This window comes from Crocodylus porosus, unplaced genomic scaffold, assembly GCF_001723895.1.
Source record: "Crocodylus porosus isolate Cpor-Errol unplaced genomic scaffold, CroPor_comp1, whole genome shotgun sequence".
In the NCBI taxonomy this organism is placed as follows: Eukaryota; Metazoa; Chordata; order Crocodylia; family Crocodylidae; genus Crocodylus; species Crocodylus porosus.
Window position 1 is genome coordinate 61478827 of NW_017728943.1, and position 25427 is coordinate 61504253.

Consider the following 25427-nt stretch of genomic DNA (forward strand, 5'->3'; position numbering starts at 1 on the left):
TGCTCTTTCCTGCCAAGGCAGGGGGTCGGACTAGATGATCTACCTAGGTCCCTTCCGACTCTAGCTACTATGAAACTATGAAACTATAAAACAAAAACAAAAACAACCCACACTCATAGGATCACTTCATTGGAGGATACCATTTCAAAGCCAAGATAAACAAACATGTGAAATAAGTAGACGGGATTCCATAACAGATGACATGTCAGCATTATGACAATAGCATCTCTTTCTAAACAGATAATCACAAAAACCTAACATGAAGAGAATCCTCCCTTAAAACAAATCTCCACTATTCTGGGGGGATCTCATCTCTAAGCTACTGAAGAGTTTGTTTCTCGTCTTCTGAGAAAGGCTGATATGAGGTGAAATGTTAAACGACTCAAAGCAGCAACCATTTCCAAGACTGGAAAGACAGAGAGAAATTTTAACACCCAATTGCTGCTCATGTCTCACCTCCAAGAAACAGATTTTTATGCAAGTATGGGCTGGACAGTGGTTTGCTGCATATCACACTGTAGGATTTCTTATAGTTTGTAAAACATGGGGAAGAGAGCTAGAGAAGGAGAGGGAGAGAGAAAGAGAATATTCCTGGTCAGTTGAAAGAACATACAAGTTAAGTGCTTGGTAGGCTCTCATTCAATTAGGCTCACACCTATCCAGCAAGTGCTCTACTGCTCTGCAGGGCCATATTCAGTAAAAGGGGAATAGATTCCTGTTCAGAGTCAACATAAAATCCACGCACCATTTTAATCCTCATTTCACCCTCCTAAATAAGGACAGCAAAAATCACTATGGCATGTCCCAAAGATATGGCCTAATTTTCATTTTACATATTACAGTCTCCAATAGCTAGTGTTATTTTCATTAACAAACTGATCTCCATCTTGTGTTCCAGGATGCCCACTATTCAGGTATTTTATTGTGCCTTTTTAAACATTTAAAACCAGGGAAATGTTGTAGGAAAACTACATTTAAACCCAGCATTTTTCAACCCATGTATCGTGACCCAGAATTGGGTCACAAGAATATATGAAAGGGTCGTGAACAAACTTTAATAATACCTGAGGGGGAGCAGGACGAGGCTGGCAGGGGGTGCCACATGCATGTGGGGGCATACAAAATCCAGGCAGCTGTAAGACTACCCCAGAGAGGAGGTGGGGTAGAGGGCAAGGTGGGCAGCTTGAAGGGAGCAGTGGCAGCTGGGTCATGGCAGTAGGGTAGAGCCACAGCCCAGTGCATGAACAGCTGGCAACATGAAGAATTGATGGCAGTGACCCTTCCCCCCCTTTTCCCCCTTCCCCATGGTGCATTACTCCTTGTGCTGCTGGCAGCATAGCTGGCACAGGGTTCCTGGCAGTGGTGTTGGCAGCAATCAATCTTGCCGCCCCACTCTACCCTACCATGCCAGGTCCAGCCTAATGAGCTACAGAAGCAGCTCCTGCCCATGTCAGTCCTTCCAGGCTGCAGCCCCATGCCCACTGTGGGTGCACAAATCTGGAGCAGTAATTGCCCCCCTGCCCTACACAGTGAAGGGCTGGGGGCAGTGGGTCAGGAGGGACCAGCAGGGCTGGGAGGGTGGGAGTGAGGGGCACTGGCAGGGCCAGAGGGCTACAGGTCAGGAGTGAGGCAGGCTTCAAGTCCAAAAAAGTTGAGAACCACTGCTTTAACATGCTCCCTACTCCCCACCCCCCCGGGCCATGTTTTTACAGTACACAACTTTAGATTATTAAAACTTACATACATCCGGGCACTCATCACCTATTGTGCAATTTAGATTTTGCATTTTAGGCAGTCTGGATACTTGCTGTGCTGCTCTCATGCATGAACCCAAAGCTGCAACACTTGTTGGCAGTGAGAGCAGGGAAGCATTGGGTACGGAAGTATTACTCTCCTGTTTTAGACTGGGAAATGGAACCACAATAATTTAGTGAATTGACCAAGGTCACACAATATTTCTTGGCCTTTTACACAGGTATCTTTATTCCCAGACCAGTGTATTAAGTAAAAAGCTAATAGAAAGTCACAATAAGCAAATTCTCAAAAGAAAAGTCCTTTCTTTTTTGGAAAAAAAAAAAAGAAAAGAATGAAGAGCATGAACATAGCAGCTGTCATCTTCTTGCTTGCGGGTTACAACAGGGCTGTCCAACTTCTGGGTAGCAAGACCACCCTCCAACACAGCTAAGATGATGGCTATGCTGCCTATGTGAACATGGCCCCTTTCTTGCCATGCAGAAAGCCTAGATCTTCCCTCCCATGGCCTGGCCTCAGCCAGCCCCTAGGAGCAAAGGCAAGAAGCAGAAGCCAGAGAAAGCACGAGGTGCCTAGAGACTACTGCTGCAGCACCAGGAGCCATAGGAAGAGTGGCAGCTAGACAAGATTGGAAGGGGGGGGGGGCGGAGAGCGGAAGAGAGTCTTGTAAGTTAACCTGATAAGGACCAGATGTGGCCTGCCAGCTACTAGTTAGATAGGCTGGGGTTAGAACAAGTGGTTGGAAAAAAAAAAAGAAGTGAAAAAATAGTATTTTGAGTTCTGAAATAAACTGCAGGTTTGCAAAAAGCTTTCAGGGGTGTAGGTTGTAGCTGTTTTAGCCTAAGGACATAGGCAGACAAGGTTCTTTGGGTAAATCCGATATCTTTTGTTAGACCAACTAAAAGATGTTGGACCTAACAAGATAAATCGGATCTACCCAAAGAACCTTGTTTACCAAAAAGCTTTCACACACTTTAACTCTGACCAAGAAATAAACAAGTATACATTACAAAACAATGCAAAAAAATTGCATTAATTATGTTTCAACCAGCTGCAATTATTTTTAAAATTCTGGACCAAATATCCCCAAAAAAGTATTTTTGAAGAAAAATCACTCCAAAATCTTTAATTTAGTATTAGATTGAATGTATTACTTTTGAGTACAATTAAAAGCTAATTTTTTTCATAAAGAAATATCTGCTGTAGAGTTTTTATCCATGTAGAAATGCATTTAATAAAATTTAAATCATCCTGTTATTAATTTTAGATAGTGTGAAATCAAAATTAAGAGTAATAGGTTATCATCATAAACCATGGACAGGAAAAAAGCAGGAGCCATTTATTAACAGTAAAAAATGGGAGACAAAATACAGACTGTGTTAATTTCATTCGAAATCTCTTTTTATCATTATATTAACAATAATTCTAAATGTTCTTGAACTCCTAAATCAATAGTTTGGGACTTCTCCCTTGATTATTACACAGAAGATGCTGCTGCCTCCTATTCCGTTTTGCCTTCTACATGGAACAGGGCTAAGTGGATGCACAGGGCAAGCACAGACTGACATCTCCACCCACACCAATACAGAAGAAAAAAAAGTCACAGAATCCAACTCCCCTAAACCACTGGCCAAAATTACAAAAAGATCCGGCATTCTTTCAGCCCATCAGACAACCAGCTTTCAGCACAATGTCTCTTAAAATTTGCACACTTAATCACAAAAATACCCAACTGGATATATTTTAAACAAGGCATGGAAAAGGAATCTATGTCTCTGGTTTAGTTCATTCATACAAAGACCTGCAGATATTACATATTTTTTAAATGAACAAAGAACACCCTCAGGTTTTTAGACCATTAATTTATGGAGTAGGTAATGTAAATAAAAACAAACAGCACTTTTGATAAGATGTTAGATATGACAATAATATTTATGTAACAAAAGCATTTTTTTAAAGAATGATTAAGACAAGCATGCACACAACTTTAATAAATTTAATGGGCCTGATAATCTACTCTTTTAATAAGGCAGGGCAGTAGCCACCATGTGTGGTTGCTGGCAAAGGTTAAATACTAAAAGAAATATTCTAATCTTTCTATCAACTATTTTATGTACACAGTATTAATACACGAATGAAAACAAAATAAATTGTTGCATTAACACTTGTGGTATAAAAGATGATTAACCTGACCCCTAATATTGCCAGTGAATAAGATATTAAAATGTTTTCATTTATTTTATTGCTGCATACAGTGCGTTTAATTGGCTTTGTTCAATTTACACTATTTATGTTCCACCCAAGTGGATATTTCTAGTAACAGCAAAATTCATATCAATGCTGTACTGAAAAATGAAGAGGAAGCAGCTGGGCACAGCACAGAAAAGTAAAAGGATAGGCCTGAGTTTTATTTGCTGGTAAGGTTTTAGGCCCGTCCAAAAAGGCCTTTGAATCACAATAACTGGAATTAAAAAAAAAAAAAAAAGAATCAAATCAGGGCACCCCATTTGCTCCATTAGAGTGCTGAAATAAGGGAACTGTTACAAAATTCTCAAGTTTACTATGCTTTTTCTTTTGTTAGGGATTTAAGCTGAAATCATTGTTAGATGACATGGTCCAATTCTGTTTTTGTCAAGAAAATCCAGGTAATTTCTATTACATTTCTAGTCCACATGCCAGAGTTTAAAATACTGAGGCTAAGGACAACAAGACTTCCTTAAAATAGAAGTCCACATAGAGAAGAAAAGCAATTCCATTTTTAGGGTAGATGGAAGAAGCATAAAATTTTGTACACTGGAATAAAAGTCATATACCCATCCATAGCCAAAAAAGATTGGGCAAGTTTTTTTGCTTCTGAGGATCCTGATAGATACTTCATCTGTTCAACAGTCCTTACTTCCAGGTTTGGCTAGCCAACATAGCTACACCCATCTCTGGTAGCCAAGCTGTTCTGAACTTTCAAAAAATTCTTGTTAAAGGCTCTTTTGTTGTTTCAATGGATACTGAAGGAACAACTATCCTGTCTGCCACATCGTCTCTCAGAAGCAGCAGCCTGAGAAGCCAACATTTAAACTAACCTCTCTGGGGAATCTTTTTTCCTCCTCCAAGGTTTCAGTCTGACTACCTTTCCCAGTACCTTTCCACATTTTTCTGCAAACTAATGTGTTTTAATCTTTCAGTTTCCCTGGGAAACCTCAAAAACAGAAGTTACTTATTTTGAATAGATTTTTAAGTCTTTTTAAAGAAAGAATTAATATTCAAAATTGTCTGTAGGGTTCCAGTTCTTACCCAACTCTTTCCAAATCAGGCGGGAGTCATGTGCCTTGGCATGGCAGGAACATAACTTACTTTATGGTTTATTCTTAACACGTGCAGAGCAGGACAGAACCTGTACATGAACATTAATTTGACTAGCTAACCAAATTAAAGGAGAACCTGACAGATTTCTTTTCTTCCCCCCACCCCACACAGCCTTTAAAACAAAGGTGGTGCTAAATTTCTGTAATTCTTTTTTCTTTATTCTTACTTTAATCATGGGCGGGTCCTTTCATAGAGCAAAAGCTACAGTTGGAAAGTCACTTAATATTTGGTCACTTAAGACCAAGTGGGCCCCCCTTTAGACCCTACTTCATCGTCTACACTCCCACCATGCCCGATTCTGACAGGTTATTATTGAACCTGATCAGGATTCAAAGCCTCCTCTTTTCATCCACTGTAAAACACACAACATGTTCAGCATTGCTTAAATGTTAAAGTTTATTAGATTCAGGAAAGGATGGCCCAAATCCATAGTTTGGACCAGATTTTTTGGCTTCCTCTCCTCCTCACTCTTTCCCTAGAATTACTCTAAAGCAATACAGTTATTTGAACTGGCCCAGGAGTGAGTGAGACTTTTGAGCCTTGCTGGGAAATGAATAATACCAGGGAATTATAGATCCCTCACTCTAACTTCAGTAACTAGGAAGATACTGGAGTAGATCAGTCATTCAGTAAGCTGTTAAGAAGAAAACAATGCGATAAGAAACAGCTGCTGTGATTTGCTCTTGACAAATTCATTCTTAACCAGCCGACTTTCTTCTGTGACAAGAAGGGGGATTGTGGATGGGGAGAGCAGTATATGCATCTCTGGATGAAACTCACTGAAGGCAAGTATAAAGCATTATGCTTAGCATGAATAATGAAAATCAATAAACAAAATGAGGAATGACTAGCAATGTGTCTAGGAGTTATATATACATACATACACACACACACACACACACACACACACACATATATATATAGTGGATCACAAATCGAATCAATCAACAGTGTAATATAGCGGCAAGAGCCAAAGGCCTATTGGGAGGTATAGCAGGAGTACTGCATGCAACTCATTCTATTCAGCACTGGCATTCTACTCAGATAAACACACTGAGTGTTGCCCAGCCCATTTGGGGCACCATACTTTAAGACCCTAACATATGTTCCAACTGGAGACAGTTTTGAACAAAACAAAACTAACTAAACACCAAGAATACATGGCATGAGAAAAGGCTTGAAGAACTGGTATTATTCAGTCTGGAAAACACAAGACTAAGCAAAGGTGGGATTTGAGAACAGTCTTCAAACACGAAAAGGGTTGTATAAAGAGGATGATGACCAATTGTTCCCTGTGTTCACAGGGGACATGCAACAAGTAACGGGCTTAAAATTGCCACAAGGGAAATGTGCGTCAGATATTAGGAAGAATTTTCTAGTGATAAGGGTGGTTAAACAGTGAAAAAGATTTACCTAGAAAGGTTGTAGAATTTCCATAATTCATAGCCCAGCTGGAGAAGCCCCACATCACCTGGTTGTAGAAGTTAGGTGCCAGGATACAACAACAACAGTCCTGTGCTGCCAGCCCTAGAAGTTGAGCTTGAGCAGCCCTGTGCCACCCAGCTCAGGAGAGTCCTCCCTGTAAAGGTAGTATGGGAAGCATAGTTTTTAAGATGGTGCTGGTCTGATCAATCATTTGTTTGGATCAGGAAGGTAATTTCCTCATTGGTGCTTGGTGAGATTTTTTCACGTTCCTCCCTAGATCACAAAGGTAGTTAGGATAAAAGGGGCTGGACATCAGAATTAAATGCTGGCAATCTGTAGGAACTCTTAGTTTGTAGCAACCTTCAGCCAGCCTTCAGTGCAAGTAAAAGCCCAAAATGGGCATCTCCCCGAACTCAGAGGGACCTGTGATTTACCAATGGGCCTTTATGCCTAACAAGATAAGACTGGGGGAGGAGAAGGGGGGGAGACACCAGAAATCTTTACAGACTAGGTTCCCTCTTGGTTCACGTGTGCCTTTTCACAGCCAGTAAAGATACTAGTTGCACCTAAATGCCTGGTAGCATGGTAGGGATGTCAGACAGTGGTAGGGATGGGTTAAATCCACTCCATTGTCTACTCCCATTCACATGCACGTCCCAATCAGTTTACCCAGAGTTAATTTTTTCAATAAAGTTTTCTGTATCACTTTAGTAGTAAATAACGTGATGTGAGGCAATAAAGAAACAGAAAGGAACATACATATAATATACTCAGAAACTGTTGTGAAAGTTTTAACATCTGCTAAAGGCTAGATCGAGCAATGTGTTATCTGCCAAACCTAAGGGACAGAATAAGTTCATAATTCTGCTATATATGTTTTGTGGCTGAAGTGTATTTTCTGCAAAGCTAGGTTAAAGGACAGAAGTACAATGTCCTACCCAAACTGCTTTCAAAAGAAAATCTTTCTACCAGTTTTTTGTTTGTTTTTTTTTAACCCTCTCAAAAAGAAAATGCAACATTTTTGTACTATCTTTTTTCAGCATCTTGAATCCGACTCCTAATAGTGTAGGTATCCTGTAATTTATCTGGGAGTACCACACTGGTTGGGGAGATTTAGTACCAGGATTAAAGCATTTCTCTTGCTTTTCATGATTAGTCACAGCCAAGAAGTGGCTAGGAAAACAGCAGGCACCCACAGGGAAAAGACTGCATTAGTCAGACTAATAAATGACAGCCAGGGGCAGAAGGAAGAGGCAGAGTTTTTCTGAAATCTAGACTTCAACTCCCAAACACAAAACTAAAAAAGGAAGGAAATTACTCTAATAATTTAGGTCTTAAAAGGGAATGGGTGAATCAGTCTGATTTTAAGGGTCTGTTCCATTCATTTTGGAACACGAGTTCTGCATTCCTGTGAATACAGCACAGATGGGAAGAAAATGGACCAGGCAGGAAGAGAAGCCTAAAAAAGGAGGCTTTCAATCCAGAATCTCTTTAATCAGAAAGCGGTTGCAAGTGGTTATTCACACCAACCCATTCACAGAAGAGAAGCTAATTTCCTAACCACCATTAGAAATGAGAGAGAATTAAGGGATGAGGAACATGTCACGTTGTGTAACAGAGAGAAGGGCAAGGTTTATTGCTGATACTATAGAACCAGCCATTTATATTTGATTACAGGGTATAGTTTCTTCACCCACAAGCTCTTCCATTAGAGAGGTCTTGAGTCCTTCAAGAAAGTTAGGAGCAACTAAGCATCTCCATGATAATCTGATATTTTTGGTATTTTGGGAATTTGTTCACTATGGAAGGGTTTGAGCTCTGATACAGATGTACCAAATAGCATCTTTTCCTTTAAACTATTCAAGACCTACCAAAGAGGGAACTGCAACAACATAATATCTAATGGAGTCCAACTCAATCATGAAAGTTGTATATCATAGTTGCCACAGCTTGTTCTTCAAACTGTAAAACTCCCAACTTTACAATGCCTGTGAACAATGCAAAGTGGTGACATTGTATAATCCTGCTAGTCCTCGCGCTGCAAGCCAAAGAACCATCTATAAGAAAGGGTTTCTGGAGTAAATCTACACAGGTCAAGCTGGGCATTTATATACAACTAATGGGTACAGAGTATAAGCAGCTGACAACAGAAAATTGAAAATAGCTGCAATTATCTTTCAAGTTCCAAGAACAGATGATTGAAAACACTACAAAACTGACAAAAAATTAAAAATTAAAAAATAAGATCAGTAAACGAAGCAATTAACATTTCAAGGTATTTTATGTTTGTATGTTCAGGTAATGACCTGGCTAGAAAAGATCTCTGTGATTCTTAAATTTTTGTTTAATAATTTCACATTCATATCACACTTGACTAAACTTTAATAGGACTGTAAAAATCATCTTTACCTGCTTTCATAGAATCTCCACCTGCTGGGGTTCCATTTTCTTGCTGACCCAAAAGTGATTTCAGAATAACTTGTGTTGCCCCCAGTCTTGGCAGGGTGACATGCTGAAGAAATGGCAAATTGTTTTTCTTGGCAAATGCCTGGCTTGTTTCCCTCCTTTTCCTAAGGAAGCCACCTTCTGGAAACAGTACAATCCATTTCCGACTACGGCTTCTGTAATATTTTTCTAGATGTTTTTCGAGGAGCACAAGCTGCTGGTCACGGTGAGCTTTTCCCTAGAAGATTGCAGTGGGGGAAGAAAGACTGATTAAGATATTATGGTAAGTTTAAGCTTTTTTAACAATTTTTTTTTAGAAAGATGCTATTTTTCCAAAAGCAATGGCAATTTAATGTCACCTTCATAGAGGACTAAGAATTTTCAGAATCAAGGAGGTGTAAAGCTCCAGTGGTTCAAACTTTTATTTTTTTTCTCTGAAGTGCACTCTTTGATGTCAGTTAACAGTAGGAAGTATATTTATCACCTGTTAATAGCACTCCAATTCAATTTGCTCAGTAAAAAGATCCATTTTGAATTGATAAAAAGATTTGCCAAGAAAAAAAAAAGTATAACTCATGAAAAAAAGCTTCATCACAAAAAAAAAAGATTGAAATACATATAAAAATCTAAAATAAGGACAGTTTATGAGAAGATTCCATTACAGGCCACAGATATGAAAACACACAGGTCAGCAACCATAAATGTTCATAAATCTGTTTTTCCATGAATCCTATTAAAACAAGGTATTGTACAGAAACATCCTTGGAGTTTAAGACCTGGCTCAACATGATCCCTGGCTGGAATGATCTAGTTAGGAATGGTCCTGCTTTGAGCAGGGGGTTGGACTAGATAATCTCCTGAGATCCCTTCCAACCCTAATTTTATATTATTTCTATAATTCAAAGGCCCACAGCTGACAAAATGGATCCTTTTTTTGAGATTCTGAAATTAAGTTTTGCTACCAGTTCTGGTTGGGGGGGGGAGTCGGATTTGTTTAAGGCTCTCAAATTCAAACTTTGCAATGATCTAGTCATTCCCTTTGTTCCAAAAAGGATTAATCATTAAAGGGTAGTATAGTATCTATGCTGGCTCCATGCCACTTGCAGCTCCTGCAAAAAAATAAACCCAGCTCCCCCCACTCCTGTTCCTCATTCCACACCTGGAACTGAGGTTGTAAAGGACCTGCTGGAGACGCTCTCACCGAGTGAGATTAATTTCATGTCACTAGGCATGACATTAATTTCACTGAATAAACCCCAGCACACTTCATGCCAGAGTTAATTACTCCCAGGTACAGCATTTACAAATGTGCCCAGGACCACAGCATGTTGAACTGGGTCAGAGCACAAGTCTTGCAACAGCACAGAGCCACCAACGACATCCCCTAGAAGTAAGCTGAAGAGTTGGCACCAAAAAAAAAAACAAAACAGCTATCTTAGGGACACAGGCAGTTATTAAACCTGAAATGCCAGGTAGAAAGTAACTGTGCTTCTATCCTTTACCAATTCTCTTTGATGACCTAATAGAGCCTCAAGAAGAGACTGTCTTTACAAAAGTTCTATCTTCATTTATTAAACAACTTTTAAAAACAAGTCCTGATTTTAACGCTAGCAGTGGTAAAGTAACAGATTGAGATGTAGGTCTTAAACCACCACTTGGGAAGAGCCCTGCTGGAGCCACTCCAACCTCTTAGACCAGGAGTCGGCAACCTATGGACCAGCCTACTACCACTTGGCCTATGGACCCAATCCAGCCTAGAGAACCACTGGATCTGGCTGCAGATGTGTGGCTTCAGTGGCACACCTATGGCTGCAGCAGCATTTGGTAGGGGATGCGGGGTTGACAGCATTACTGCGAACATAAGCAATGAAGCCAGGTCCTAGCATGAGTATCCAACTGACTCTGACCCAAAGTAGGTCATTTTGGTCTGGAGCCAGAAAAACTTGCCTATAACGCCTTAGAGGGAGCAAGTGCAGGCTTGAGATATGGGTCTTCAACTACTAATCTCCCAACTTTCAAATGAGATGGGAAGGTAGGACAAGCTTGCTGAGCGATTCTCAGATGGTTTGAAGTGACATAGTTTAACTGGAGTCAACAGCAGTAGTCATTTAAAAATTGCCGACTCTCTCTGAGTTTTACCAGAACCCAATAATCTAAACATCTCCTGTCACTTACATGGTTGTTCGCATGAAATTTACTATATATGCACATTCCCACATTTACACAATCATATTTAAATACCAACTGCAAATGCGATCACGTACAATATATTCATTATCAAAATTAATGAGTTATTTAAGGTGTGGGTGGGATAAATTATGGAAAAAAAAAAGTTTCTGCAATTAAGACTCAGTATGCCCTCAAATAAAAATCTCATTTTCTCCTTCCTACAAACCAAAAGCAATGCACCCTATACTGGGTAGGCATGAATGGATGCCAACAGATTTTTGAGGGTGGGGGAAGGGAGTGGAGGAAAGATGCCCGAGGTAAGTCTGGGCTGACAGTTGGAGGATGCGGGCCCCAAAACTGAGCTATTACCAAGTGGAACTTTTTCTAGTAATTTTTTTAGCCTGCAAGACAACTCAAACATGATTTTACCCAGGTTAATATATTTGTAAAGTAAATTATCCTAACAGGACCCCAGTTGGGTTAATGGCTATTGGCACTACCATATAATATAAATGTTAAAGTTACTGAGGTAATTATTTTTAATATTTTATCTTCTATAAAAACCCTGTTCCCCAGCAAAAATATTTCCAGCACAGGGATTTCACTTGGTAATTCTCACTAATAGGAGAGGCATAATGAAATTTCCAGACACAACATTGAAATTTTGCAACCAAATGGCTTAAAGGAAAAAACTGAGCCCCAATGCAATGACAGTACTTTTATATATTTACTGTTTACCTGTCTTATAAAGAAGTCTCCATGGATTAGAGATACAATGCCAAAGTTTGTATACTTAAATATATGATCCATCAGCCACATCATCTGACGGACAACCTGGAAAAGTTTTTAAAAAGGATTAATTAGGATATTTATGCAGAGAACAGGACATACACAGATTACTAGCCAGGTCACATTCTCAAAAGCAACAACAGAAGAGCTAATATACAGAATACAACAGCTACTCATGTGTTATAACTTCACACAGGAACCTTACCTGCCTCTTACTAATTTGTCTCCACTGAGTTTTCACTGTTTCTCAGAAAGATGAATCTATTACTTGAATCTGTATTTGATCTTAGCAGGCTTCATATGGTAGAAAACTGTCCTGGTCTCCAAATAAGGAATTGTTATTTATCCCATAGTAACTATGTTTTTTGAGTTATTATCACATGCATAGGCAATAGCAAAAGTTTTTGAACAACAACATCTACTGAGACCTGTGTTAAGTTTGCCCTCCTGCCTTCCCCCAGAGCCCTGAAAGACAGGGCAGGACACCTATCATTTAGTTCCTTCACTAGTTCAGAATCCAAGACAAAGGGATGAAGGCAAGGTCCTTGTATCCATAATGATATCATTCTGAAAAACCAGTCAGTCATTCTGGTACATAGTCTTTCCCAGGAACAAAGAGAACCAGTACAAAGAGACAAGAGGCTTGATCCCATAGCACAAGCAGTGCATTTTATAATGACCCCATGCTCATGCTTTCCTAGAACTGAACACCTTACATCGTCTTAGCTGGCAACCATTTCTATAGTGGAATTTCCCCACAACTGTAAAACTGCTATGATGGTAGAGCAACTGGTATTTGCTGCTCAAGAAATGTGCCAGGGAGATGCTGATTCCTAGAAGAAAAGCTCTTGAGCATATCCCATGGTGTTGACATCATACCCATAACCTGATCATCTTCTTACATGAGGTGAAGAGTAGGCTAGCATCTCGTTTGTTTGGATATTACAATTAGGGATGTGTTATCTGAGAAAGCCTGCCAGAGGCAAGTTAATCCAACTGTCTGTAGTTCTGGAACATGCTTCTTGTAATCAAGTCTCCTGTAGGTAGTCAAGGCATGCACCCCAATCAGACCGTGATGACACCAGAATCAGGTACAGGGTTAAAAGGAGGAGTGGGGAGGGGCACTCTTCCCCATATGTTCTTGTATGTACTGAAAAAACAGGTACCAGGACTGCAGCTGGTGATAGAATTGGTGTCTAGACTAGCGCTAGAATGCCCCAATTTATTGGGCGAGTTTTCCAGCCAGAAGCTAAACACCACAGTATATAAAGCTTATGAATTTTCTCTTTTATTGTTGGAGTTGCTTCTTTGAAAGTTGCAGCAGTAAGGAAGAACAGCTTCTGCAATGCTAAGTTACCTGGGGTTGGTACAAGAGCTAGAGACCTTCTCATCAGGAAGGGACAAAGATCCCCAACAGATGATGCGTGTTGCTCAGGGAGTCATAGTGCCTGTTTCTCTGACTGCTGATATTCTTTATCTGAAGATCGGAACTGGCAACACATGTTGAAGGGGATTAAGAGCCTCTATTTTTCCTTAAGGGGAGAGGAAAACCTCCATCCAAGAGCCAAATAGGGGACCAGCACAACCAGGGTAGCACATTATACTGGCACAGCTAGTTCAGGAGTTTTCTGCAGGCTGCTGCCATGACACCTAAGGTGGATGAGCTAAAATCTTAGTTGGGAATCAAAGTCCTGGCCTGCAGAAAGAAGCCCTTGCCTGACCTGTTAAGTCTGAGAAGAGATGGTTCCCTGCCAGACAGTGGAGAAGAGATGCATCCTGGGAATTAGGGGATGCCTAAGTGAGGGTGGTTCCTTACCCTCCATCAATGCTGACCTTGTGAAGGAACAGCTTGAGAGGCTGGACACCTTCAAGTCAGCCAGCCCTGACAATTTACACCCCAGATTACTGTCAAGCATGCTCAGCCCCTGGCATGGATCTTCAAGAGCTCCTGGCACTCTGGTGAAGTGCCCGATGACTAGAAAAAGGCCAACATGGTACCCATCTTCAAGAAAGGGAGGGAAGTGGATCCAGCAAACTATAGGCCCATCAGCCTGACCTCGATCCTGGCAAAGGGCTTAGAAAAAATCATCAAGGAGGCCATTCTTAATGGACTGGCTGATAGCAACACCCTGAGGGATAGCCAGCATGGGTTTGTTGCGGGTAGGTCTTGCTTGACCAATCTCATTTCCTTTTACAACCAGGTGACCTATCACCTGGACAAGGGGGAAAAAGATTGAGGTCATATATCTCGACTTCAAAAAAGCCTTCAATCTGGTATCCCATGATCACCTTTTGGCAAAACTGGCCAACTGCAGCCTCGGGTCCATCATGATCCACTGGCTGGGGAATTGGCTCCGTGGTTGGACCCAGGGGGTGGTAGCTGACCGAAGTCAATCGTCATGGTGCCCTGTGACCAGTGGGTCCCTCAAGGCTCTGTCCAACCCCTACATTAATGATATGGACATTGGTGTCAGAAGCGGACTGGCCAAGTTCACTGATGATACCAAACTTTGGGGTAAAGCATCCTGAGGACAGGGGGGTAATCTAGGCTGACCCTGACAGGCTCAGTAAATGGGTGGATGACAACCTGATGGTGTTCAACACCAAAAAATGCAAGGTTCTCCACCTTGGGAGGAAAAACCTGCAGGGCATCCTTGTAGGCTCACAGATGAGAGGGACTTAGGGGTCAGGATTGACCACAAGATGAACATAAGCCTGCAACGTGATGCTGTGGCCAATAAAATGAGCAAAACGCCAGCGTGCTTCCATAGATGCTTCTCAAGCAAATCCCAGGACGTCATTCTCCCCTTGTACTCGGCCTTGGTGAGGCCGCAGCTGGAGTACTGCGTCCAGTTTTGGGTTCCACAATTCAAAAAGAATCTGGAGAAGCTTGAGAGAGTCCAGAGGACAGCCACGCGCATGACCAGAGGTCAGGAAAACGGACCTTACGACGACAGGCTGAGAGCCATGGGACTTTTCAGCCTGGAAAAGCGCAGGCTCAGGGGTGATCTGATGGCCACCTATAAGTTTATCAGGGGTGACCACCAGGATCTGGGGGAACATCTGTTCACCAGAGCGCCCCAAGGGATGACGAGGTCGAACGGTCACAAACTCCTGCAAGACCGTTTCAGGCTGGACATAAGGAAGAATTTCTTTACTGTCCGAGCCCCCCAAGGTCTAGAATGGCCTGCCACCAGAGGTGGTTCAAGCACCTACTTTGAATGCCTTCAAGAGAAATCTGGATGTTTTTCTTGCTGGGATCCTATGACCTCATCTGACTGGGCAGGGGGCTGGACTCAATGATCTTCCAAAGTCCCTTCCAGCCCCTATGAAATCTATGAAATTAAGAAAATTAAATTAAAGGGGGGCTATGCTGGTCTCTGAGAAAACCTCAGTGCTGAGAAGTCAGATATAAGCACAGGTGACAAAAGGTAGATTGCGTGTGAAAATACCCATCCTGTGGACAGTTACATTAAGTGACATTGTTATGGCTTTCACTGACTTGGTCAATGTCAGCATCACAGCCATCACTGCTGTTGATGCTAACATTTGCTGGTCCGTACACTCAGGCATGGGTACCAAATGTGGCTCAGAGACCAAGTAAGCATCACTGCTCTTTATGGTTAAACAAGTTTATGACTGTTCCTTATTTCATGAACAGACTGAAAAACTGCAGAATAGACACGGAAGCCAGACAGTGCTCTGAATCCATCATTTTGCCCAAGAAAGGAAGCAAATAAGGATTGGGTTGCATTTGTTTGTTTCTGGATACAGCTGACAAAATAAAAGGTGAAATTGAAAGAGAGTTTGAGAGTTAGAAGTTAACTTACAACTGAACAATGCTGATAAGAGTAGGTAAGGCAACATTAACTCCACCTTACTGCCACAAGCAGGAAAAGTGAACTGTAAGACATCTGTGGCTGATGTAACCTGTATGCCTATGGATGAGAGAAGGCTGCTGATCTTGGAAGCATTAAGCATGTGTCACCGAGCATGGGATCCACATGGATATACAGCTGTTTCATATTCTTTGTTTCAGGTGGACTGCTTTTTTGCCTCTACAGCTCCCCGAAAAAGACAGAGGACAAAGAAATAATAGGAGTAAGTTTCCTATGACAACTGACAAGACAAGGTGCCTTTTATTCCACAGTGCAGTCAGACAGTCATCTGACTGGGCAGTTCTCATAATGAAGTCATACAGTCCACGTAGATGGACTTGGATCTTAAAGCATTTGTTGCAGTTGTTGAGTGAAACTGGGAAATGAAGTCTTGAAGCTTGCAGTGCAGAGTACAAAGAAATCTTCCTTCCAATTCCACTTCCTCTCTCTTTCAAAGGGCAATTTCTAAGTCTTTTCATTTACATTTTGTTATGCTTTCTATTGTAATCTATGGCACTACCAATGACATCCTTGCATTTTAACTTAATCCTCTTGGTTGAACTGATCATATGCTTGTGTTAATAAATCCTTAACAAGTTTATTGCAAATGTTTTTAACACTTTGTAGCTGACTCAAGTGTAACTTCCCGGACTGCATAACAAGGTCACCAAGTACCAAGCTGCAGAAATCCTGCTCTCAAATCTACCTGGAAGGAGAAAGCATTGGATTCACGGTACTGGGCAGGCAATTATACTGTACAAATGAAAACTGCAGTCCTCATGGATGCGTTTGTTTCCACAAAGTTTCTCTAATTAATGCAAGAAAACCTAGAAGCACAAGGGAGTCTTAAGAGTGTGGTACAGCTCACTGGCATTCACATTTAAGTTTGAGAAGGCTAATAGTGATTCTTTTTGTCCATTTTATTTGTTTATAAGCATTCCAGTACTGTCACCATACTGAAAAACAAAATTCTTTGACAAATTTTAAGCAGGTTATAACATTCTTCTTTACTATGCCAGAAGTAGACCAGAACCAGACCATCAGTTTCAACTCAGGACACTTGGTGAATTCTTGAACTAACAAAAGCTTGTGGTGAACACATCACTTAAGAGCTTCTTCTTAGGCAGTGGATAAAGCAACAGATGACAATTCAGAAGACTTGAATTCCATCCCTGATTGTATCACTATTTGCTGGATAACCTTAGGAAAGTCACTTGACTGCTATGCCCCAGTTTCTCCATCTCTTAAATGGCATGCGTTTTAAGAAAATGCTTTCAGGTCCACTGATTAAAATTCAACTTAATAATATGCTAAAAATCTTAGGATGCTAGCAATTTACATGAACTATAAACAAGCAAAGCAAAGTTCTCAAAGCCCTGAGAAAAAGACCACTTAATCTGAATCTTAAAAACCTCAGCTCACCTTGGTAGTTTTTTGGTGAGCAACAATTTATTCTGACCATATCAATTTGTAGCTCCAGGCATCTTTCCCAAATAAATGACAAGGTTATTTTATATTCTCACAGCAGTCACTTAAGCACGTTAAAATTACTCATTATACTGTAACTGCAAGCCAACCCTGCATTTACCTACCACATTTTCAGAAAAACAGAAAAGAAAAATCGAGCTTTTTCTCCTAAATAAGCACAGATAAAGACTCTGAACTGCTCCCATTACCCCCATCCTTTCCACATCCCACAGGCAAATCATAAAACCAAATAAAGGACCAAATATTTAAATATATTAAATCTATTAATATACAGAAACTATTAATATATTTAAAAAAGAAAAACTTGAGTTGGCATTTTCTTTCATGCACAAAGATACCGCAAGTATGAAAGTCAAGACAGCTGGAAGACCACTTAAGTCAACTCTGAATATTAGCCAAGTGTGACTTTTACAGTTAGTTTGGAGGTAAACAAAAAAAAAAAAAAAAAAGTAGGATGTATTATTAGAATAGGGTCATTCAGCAGGTGCCATTAAATTAACCTAATCTTGCTCTCAATTATTTTTAGCTGCTTGTATTATTCATGAACTGTGTCACAACACATTATAATATATATTAATTTTATAAAGTAAATTACACAAAAGCCAAAGCCTACCTTTGGGCACAACTTGCATATTTTAAGGACTGAAGCTTAACTATTTAAGTATCCTTTACAGGAATCTTTTAAAGTTTCTCCCCGCAAAAACTTCACAAACTTAAGAATGACTTCAGTGTTATAGTTACACTGAAAGAAAAAAAAAAAAGCCTTATACATCCATGTCTTCCAAAAGGAGTCTTGTCTCCATTCTTTTGCATCCTGCACACACATTATACCTCTGTGAAAAGATGTAAAATATTCCATCAAAATGTTTCTAAGGATCTTGATACAGTTTTGCAGTCTGGGGCTATGCAATCCCTTAAAACTGCCATTTGATTTGTATCTCTGTCTATTGAGCAATAGGACTTGGATGTATGTGGCTTTAGTTTTTATTAACATGTCACATCTAGGGTACATAAGAGCAATTCCCTTGCATCTGCCTGCAATTTAAAGCCTCAGCCTGATTTCTAAGCCATTTGAAACCTCAGATACAGTGTGTAAACATCCTTTTGCTATGAGCTAAAGTTTAAACATTTATACTTCTACAGCACATGGGTGTAAAATTGTCCCAAATGACTGCTCTAAATGCACTTTGGGTGAAGAAACAGGACATAAAAAAGGTGCTTCTGTCTTTCTGAAGAGAGGCAATATAATTTAGCTTGTACACTGCTATTTATTAATATGATTACGGCAGTCCAAATTGTTCCTTAGTTTTCAGAGTAACTGACATGACAAAATGTACTTTTAGGAATTTTTTTTGTCTCTGGTTTCTCAGTTGTTCTCCAGGCTGTGACAGATGCAAAGTTTGTTTGGTTAATCCTGAAGAGGAAAAAGAATGCTTATGATATAACCATTGCCCAGCATTTTCAAAGCTATGTTGCTATTGTCAGAGAAAGACAATGTTCCCCGAAGAGTTTTTCCATTAAGCCACTGATAAACTCTGTGTGTAATTTTAACAAGTTAAAATGCCTGTATATTTCTTAAATCATTTAAAAGCCTGTTGAAAATGGTTTAGTGCCAAGAATTCCTGTGAAGCTGCAAGCTGTGCAGACACTTTGAGGAAGAATGCAAGACATTTCTTTTGCTTTCTAATTTCTTTTACTGACACAGGGAAATTTCAGTGTTGAGGAAAAAGGAAGTTATAAAATGGATTCACTAGAGTTAGCAAGGAGTCTTTCTAGAATTTCTACTCTTCTCTGCTTTGATCATTAGCATCAGACCCATAAATTGACTATATAAATTAATTATAGCCTACAAGATATGTGAAAACATCACTTCTCAACAAACTCATGATAAACTAAAAAGCTGAAACTGAACATATAAATTTTCAAGTTTTAGCAACCTAAATACAGCGTATGGAAAATACAAAACAGATCACCTCAATTTTAGACACTCATTTCTCTGAAATAACCTGCCCTATTTGCCTCGGACCTTTTTATGGCAGGATGGGGTTGGGGTAGGAAAATCTATCCTGGAATAAGTGATACCTGAAAGTGTTTTTCTTCACCGATTGAAGTTGGAACAAGTTATGCATGAGAAATTTAAAAAAAAAAAAATTATATAGTTAAGCATATAAGAGACTATTAGCTTCAACCTTATGTTTTAGGAGATTTTTTTCTTCTCCAGAATTCACCCACAAAGATTTAGCATCATGTTTTTTCTTTTAAGTCCATATTTATGATCTCAGAATTTTGATCTAAACCACCTACCACATAAAACAAATAAAAAAACAACATGACTCCCATCTTTATTTATGGTTTTCTTATTTTTAGAGGGAAGCAACATCCGTCATCGCTCACTGAAGGCAAAAAGGGAAGAGTTATACATGAGTCTTCCTTAATACAAAATATACACAGAAAATATCCTGTTCCCCCAGTGATAGCCTACCATGCCTTTATCCTGAAGGCACATCATTAGAGTGCAAACATCTCCTGTTGCTTGATGGTTCACCAGCACCACGGCTTCATCTTCTGTAATTGCTTTAACATCATCTCCCCATTCAACTACTATAAAGAGAAAAAGAGCAAACTTTAAATATGATCACAATGTTTTTGATACTATTAATATTCTTATAAACAGAAATCTACATGCTACATATCAATTTAAGTTGGCACATAACACAGGAAGCAAAATAGATCAGCATGCCATTTCTTCAAGCAAAAACAGGAACCCAGCCCAGTTTTCAACAGCATGCACTGAGCACCCAAATAAGATTTTCTACCAGAACACAGGACAAAAGTAAATAAATATTTTTGTTTAAATCATGCTATGTTCAGGCCAGTGAAAACCACTATTAACTTTTGATACAGCTTTCAAACTCAGCCATCTCTCTTCAGATGCAGAGGTCAAGCAAAAGTGGTGAAAACTGACAAATTTTAATCTGAAATGTTTTTCAGAATTATTCTCAAAATGTTCTGGTAAAAAAAATAATCTTAGTTCCCCATGTTTAGGATGTTACATTAGACAAGGTTTACTGTAAGTTCTTCAAACTTGCAGAATTAGTTGTAAAGGAAGAAATGGTCTGAGAAAATTAGTTGCTAAAAAAAAAAAACAACTATTATTTACTATTTAGTAAGTAGAAACTACAAAAATCAAAAAGTAAAAATGGTAGTAAGATGATGATCAGCACTTTTGGTTTCCAAAATTTACAAGAATAAGCAGAAGCAACCCAGGAGGACAGAAGATGGGTGTCATCATTCCTGACTGATTGTCACAATGGAAATAAAAGAGATTATGTCCAACACAAGGACAGGGATTAGGATACTGGTCATAACCTAGCCAAAAAATTACCAAAGCAGCTTAACACACACCCAGTCCTGTCATCATGGGAACACAAGACTGGGACAGAGTAAAGCCTGGTGTTCCTCCACCAAAATGCGGGTCACTTTGATACAAGGAAAGGCAAGGTAGGAAAGGTGCTCTGTGAAGTTCAAGAACTCTGGATGCATTGCTCTGAAATTTAGGATAAGATTATTTTTCTGTAACTTGACCTACTACCTCATTAAATCCAGACTTGGCTGACTAATATGCACATTTCTGACACTACTGCAGAAGAGACAGAAACCAGATTTCACCTTTACCATAAAACACTACAGAAAGCAACACCATCTCTAGCAGGCAATTCTTGACAACTATCAGCAACTGCATCTCTTGATTTATAATGTGGCTTTCCCCACCCTCTCCCCAAAAATAGAACTTTTGGTCATTTATTCCCTGCTCAGAAATCCAATTACCATTTCACACCCAAAACTTGTCCACCTCCAACACCCGGGCTGCAACTTGGAGCTTGTCCATCTCAGACTGTTTGCCCTGGGGCCACATAAGGAGTTCTGTTGAGTTGTCACAAGCTAGGGTCAGCAAAACTTCCCCAGCCCCTGCAACAACTTACCAAAACTCCCTGTGAGATAGGACCATGGGCAGGTGAGGCCTGGATCATGGGGTGGGAGTGCAGGGTGGGCACTGCCTTGTGGGGAAGGTGCAAGGGCCATGGGGAAGGAAGGAAGCAGGGGGCATGTGCACCTGGTATGGGCAGACAGAGAGAAGGCAGCCAGAAGCTGGGGCTCCATGCACTGGGGCAGGAGCCACCCAACTGAAGCTTCCTTTCAGCCCATGCAGCAGGACCAGGAGGAAGAGCTGGTACTGGAGGATGGGGGAGCTGAGCAGCACTCAGAAAGCTGCAGCTGCATCAGGAACAGCCCTACTGGTAAGCTGTGCGCACTGGCTGGTGCCAGGCCAGTGGGCACATGCTGGAGGAGCACGGTGCAGGCTGACCTGGGCAGGGCTTGGCCCAATGCAGAACACTGCAGGGGCAGCTGCCAGCTGGATCCAGTCAATCGGTGGGCTCCCCCGACAGGCTGGATCCAATCAGTTGGCAGGCCAAATCTGGCCTGTGAGCCGTATTTTGCCTAGACCAGGTCTAGGACCTAGCCTTGCTGCTGTTCTGCCACACTAGGAAGTTCCTGGTGCCTCACACTGCCTCCAGGGATGCCTCCATATACACAGCTTATTCTAGGTCACAAAAGTCATCCATGCCTGGGATGGGGAATCTTTTTTCCTACATTCTACCTTCCAAGAACAAGGTGCATGTTTCATTTCAGAGAATGTAGTAGTGGAGAAAACAGTCACTGCCATGCTCTCATGTGCTAGTTTTGTGGAAGAACACAGTACTGAAAGATCTTTCTCTTCCAGTCTTTGAATGAAAATGGGAAAGGACTGTTTTTAAAAGTTTGATGTGCATCTCAGAGTAATTTAGAAGGTTCTCTTTTTCAAGAGATTTAGTAAGTAGAAATTAACTTCTAGCACTTTCAGCTTGGCATATTTGAATCTCCCTCCCCACTTCCCCAAACCAACCTAAAACAGTAAGTATACATTTCTGACTAGAACATGAAATACATTTTGGTAAGAGAAGTTATATACCCAAAATATTTGAGGTTTGTTTCAATAAAAATAAAACTGCATGAGCAAGAAGTTTGTTACTTAGTAAATAAGCCATGTCATTCATAGTTTTCCAACATGTTAAAATATTAAAATAAAAAACCTAAAATAATTTACGTAACTACCAAAATGAACGTAAATAGTTTTAGGGTAACCTCCTACATAACAAAACAATGCACCAAATCTAGAGTTATGGTTCTATTTAGTTTTTTAAAAATCTCCATGTCTTAAGGTTACATCAGCCAATGAGAATATACCTTACCTTAGAAAATACCTGACATACAAATGGTAAGACTGATTCTCAAAATTACCAAGTAGAAAGCCTCTATTTAAATCTCACTAACTTTTTAATCAATCCTCTTTCAGCCTACTCTGTCACTTATGCAAGAGGGATGCTGAAAAAGTTTGTTTGCTTGTTACTTAGGTGGTTATTACACATTGAAAAAGTACCATTTTTGCTCAAATGTTCAAACAAAGTTCATTTTACACAGAAAATGAGACTGGAAAGTTTGAGCCATCAGAGGGAAATTATAAGCAACTAGAAACCGAGTTCAAATAGAAAGCCAGTTATACAACTTAAGTGCAAACAATACACAGAGGTAAATCTACAGCAATTCAATTCCAACACTAGTCAGAACAGGTTTAAAATTGAAAAAAAAAAATAGACATTGCACAGTGTACATTAGTGCTTTAGTGGAACACTAAAGTTGTTAATATTTGTGCCTGCAGGTCAGATCCGAGGCACGTTAGCGGGGGAGCACGGAAAAGCTTCTGCAATCTATTAATTAGAAGCAAAACCTGTCCAAAAAATCTACACCCACCTTTCATTAGAAATATCATGTGATTTATAGAATCTTAGAAAATTGGGTTAGAAGAGACTTCAGGAGGTCTAGTCTCCTGCTCTAAGCAGGACCATCCTCATCCCAGCCAAGACTTTGTCTAGTCAGGTTTTAAAACCTCCAAGCATGGAGAGTCCACAGCGTCTTCGGATACCCTGGTTCCAGTGTTTTACTACCCTCCTTGTGAGAAAATACTTCCTAATAGCCAACCTAAAACTTTGCTTGCTGCAACTTGAGACTGTTCCTCCTTGTTCTGTCATCTGCCACCACCAACAAGAACAGTTTAGCTCCATCCTCTTTGTAACCCCCCTTCAGGTAGTTGAAGACTGCTGTTAAATCCCCCCTCAGTCCTCTTCTGGAGACTAAACAAGCCCAGTTCTCTCCCAGAACCATTTCCAATGCTCTCTGCTGGACTCTCTCCAATTTGTCCACATCCTTTCTGTAGGGGGGGACCCAAAACTGAACACAGTACTCCAGACGTGGCCTCAATAGTGCTCAATAGAGGGGAATAATCACTTCCCTTGCGCTGGCAACCACCCTACCAATGCAGCCCAGTATGTCAATTAGCCTTCTCGGCAACAAGGGCACATTGCTGGATGATATTCAGCTCATTGTACGCTGTAACCCCCAGGTCCTTTTCTGCAGAACTGCTGCCCAGCCAGTCAGCCCCCAGCCTGCACCACTGCATGGGATGGTTCCCTCCTAAGTGCAGGACATTGCACTTGTCCTTGCTGAACCTCATGAGATTTCTTTTGGCCCAATCCTTCAATTTGTCAAGGTCTCTCTGAATCCTAGCCCTACCCTCCAGTGTATTTGCTACTTCCCCCAGCTTTGTCTCATCTGCAAACTTGCTAATGGGGGTCTTCAAGAGGAGGCTGGACAGATATTTGGCTGGGACGATATGACCCCAGCATCCATTCCTGCCCAGGGCAGGGGGTCGGACCTGATCATCTGTTTAGGTCCCTTCGGACCCTAAGCACTATGATACTATAGTGGTGCACTCTATGCCATTGTTCAGGTCGTTGAAGACGAGATTGAACAAAACCACCCCCAGGATGGACCCCCAGGGCATTCCACTTGATACCGGCTGCCAGCTAGACACTGAACTGTTGATTACTACCCTGTGAGCCCAGTGCTCCAGCCAGTTTTCTATCCACCTCACTGTCCATTCATCCAGCCCATGCTGCCTTAGCTTGCCCACGAGAATGCTGTGGGAGACCGTATAAAAAGCCATGGTAGAAATCAAGGTACACCACATCTACCCGTCTCCCTGCATCCACAGAGCCAGTCACCTCATCACAGAAGGCAGTCAGGTATGACATGCCCTTGGTGAGTCCACGCTGTTTCATAGATTGTAAGGCCAGAAGGGACCTCGGAAGATCATTGGGTCCAGCCTCCTGCACCAAGCGGAAAGATAACAGGGGGTCTGGTGACCCCAGCAAGGTGACTACCCAGTCTTCTCTTGAAGATTTCCAGCGTAGACAACTGCACCACCTCTGGAGAGAGCTTATTCCACAGTCTGGACACCCTACTTGTGAAGAAGTTTTTCCTGATGTTGAGCCTGAAACAGTCTTCCAGGAGCCTGTGGCCATTACTCCTGGTTTTCCCCTCAGGTGCCCTGGTAAACAGTTCCTCTCGGAGCCCTTGATGTACTCCCCTAGTGTAGCAATAAGCTGCTACCAGGTCCCCTCTCACCCTTCTTTTCTTCACCTTGTTCCTAATCACCTTCTCCTTCAAATGCTTAGAAATGGATTCCTTGAGGATCTGCCCCATGATTTTTCCAGGAACTGAGGTGAGGCTGACTGATCAGTAGTTCCCTGGATCCTCCTCTTTCCTTTTTTAAATGATGGGCACTATATTTGCCCTTTTCCAATCATCCAAGACCCCTCCTGACCCCACCATGAGTTTTCAGAGATAATGGCCAGAGGCTCTGCAGTCACATCAACTCCCTCCACAACCTAAGATGCATCGCATTCAGCCCCCTGGACTTGTACACGTCCAGCTTTTCTAAGTAGTTCTTTGCCTCTTCTTTCGCCACTGTTGGCAGCTCACCTTTTTCCCAAATTGTGCTGCCAGGTGCACCAGTCTGGGAGTTGACTCTGTCTCTGAATACAGAAGTGAAAAAGGCATCAAGTACTTCAGCCTTTTGTACATCCTCTGTTACTAGGTTGCTTCCCCCCTTCAGTAAGGGACCCACACTTTCCCTCATTTTCCTCTTGTTGCTGGCATACACGTAGAACCCTTGTTACGCTT

The 25427-nt window shown here is 41.0% G+C and overlaps 1 protein-coding gene across 1 annotated transcript in view; it reads right to left on the reverse strand.

Moving 5' to 3' along the window:
* LPGAT1 (lysophosphatidylglycerol acyltransferase 1) overlaps positions 1-25427 on the reverse strand; it is a 100015-nt gene that overhangs the window by 39602 nt on the left and 34986 nt on the right. Inside the window, exons 2-4 of the mRNA XM_019549443.1 lie at positions 19789-19907; positions 11890-11985; positions 8947-9220 (exon numbers count right to left, since the gene is read on the reverse strand). Coding sequence (XP_019404988.1) covers positions 8947-9220; positions 11890-11985; positions 19789-19907 — 489 coding nt within the window. The remainder of the gene's footprint in view (positions 1-8946; positions 9221-11889; positions 11986-19788; positions 19908-25427) is intronic.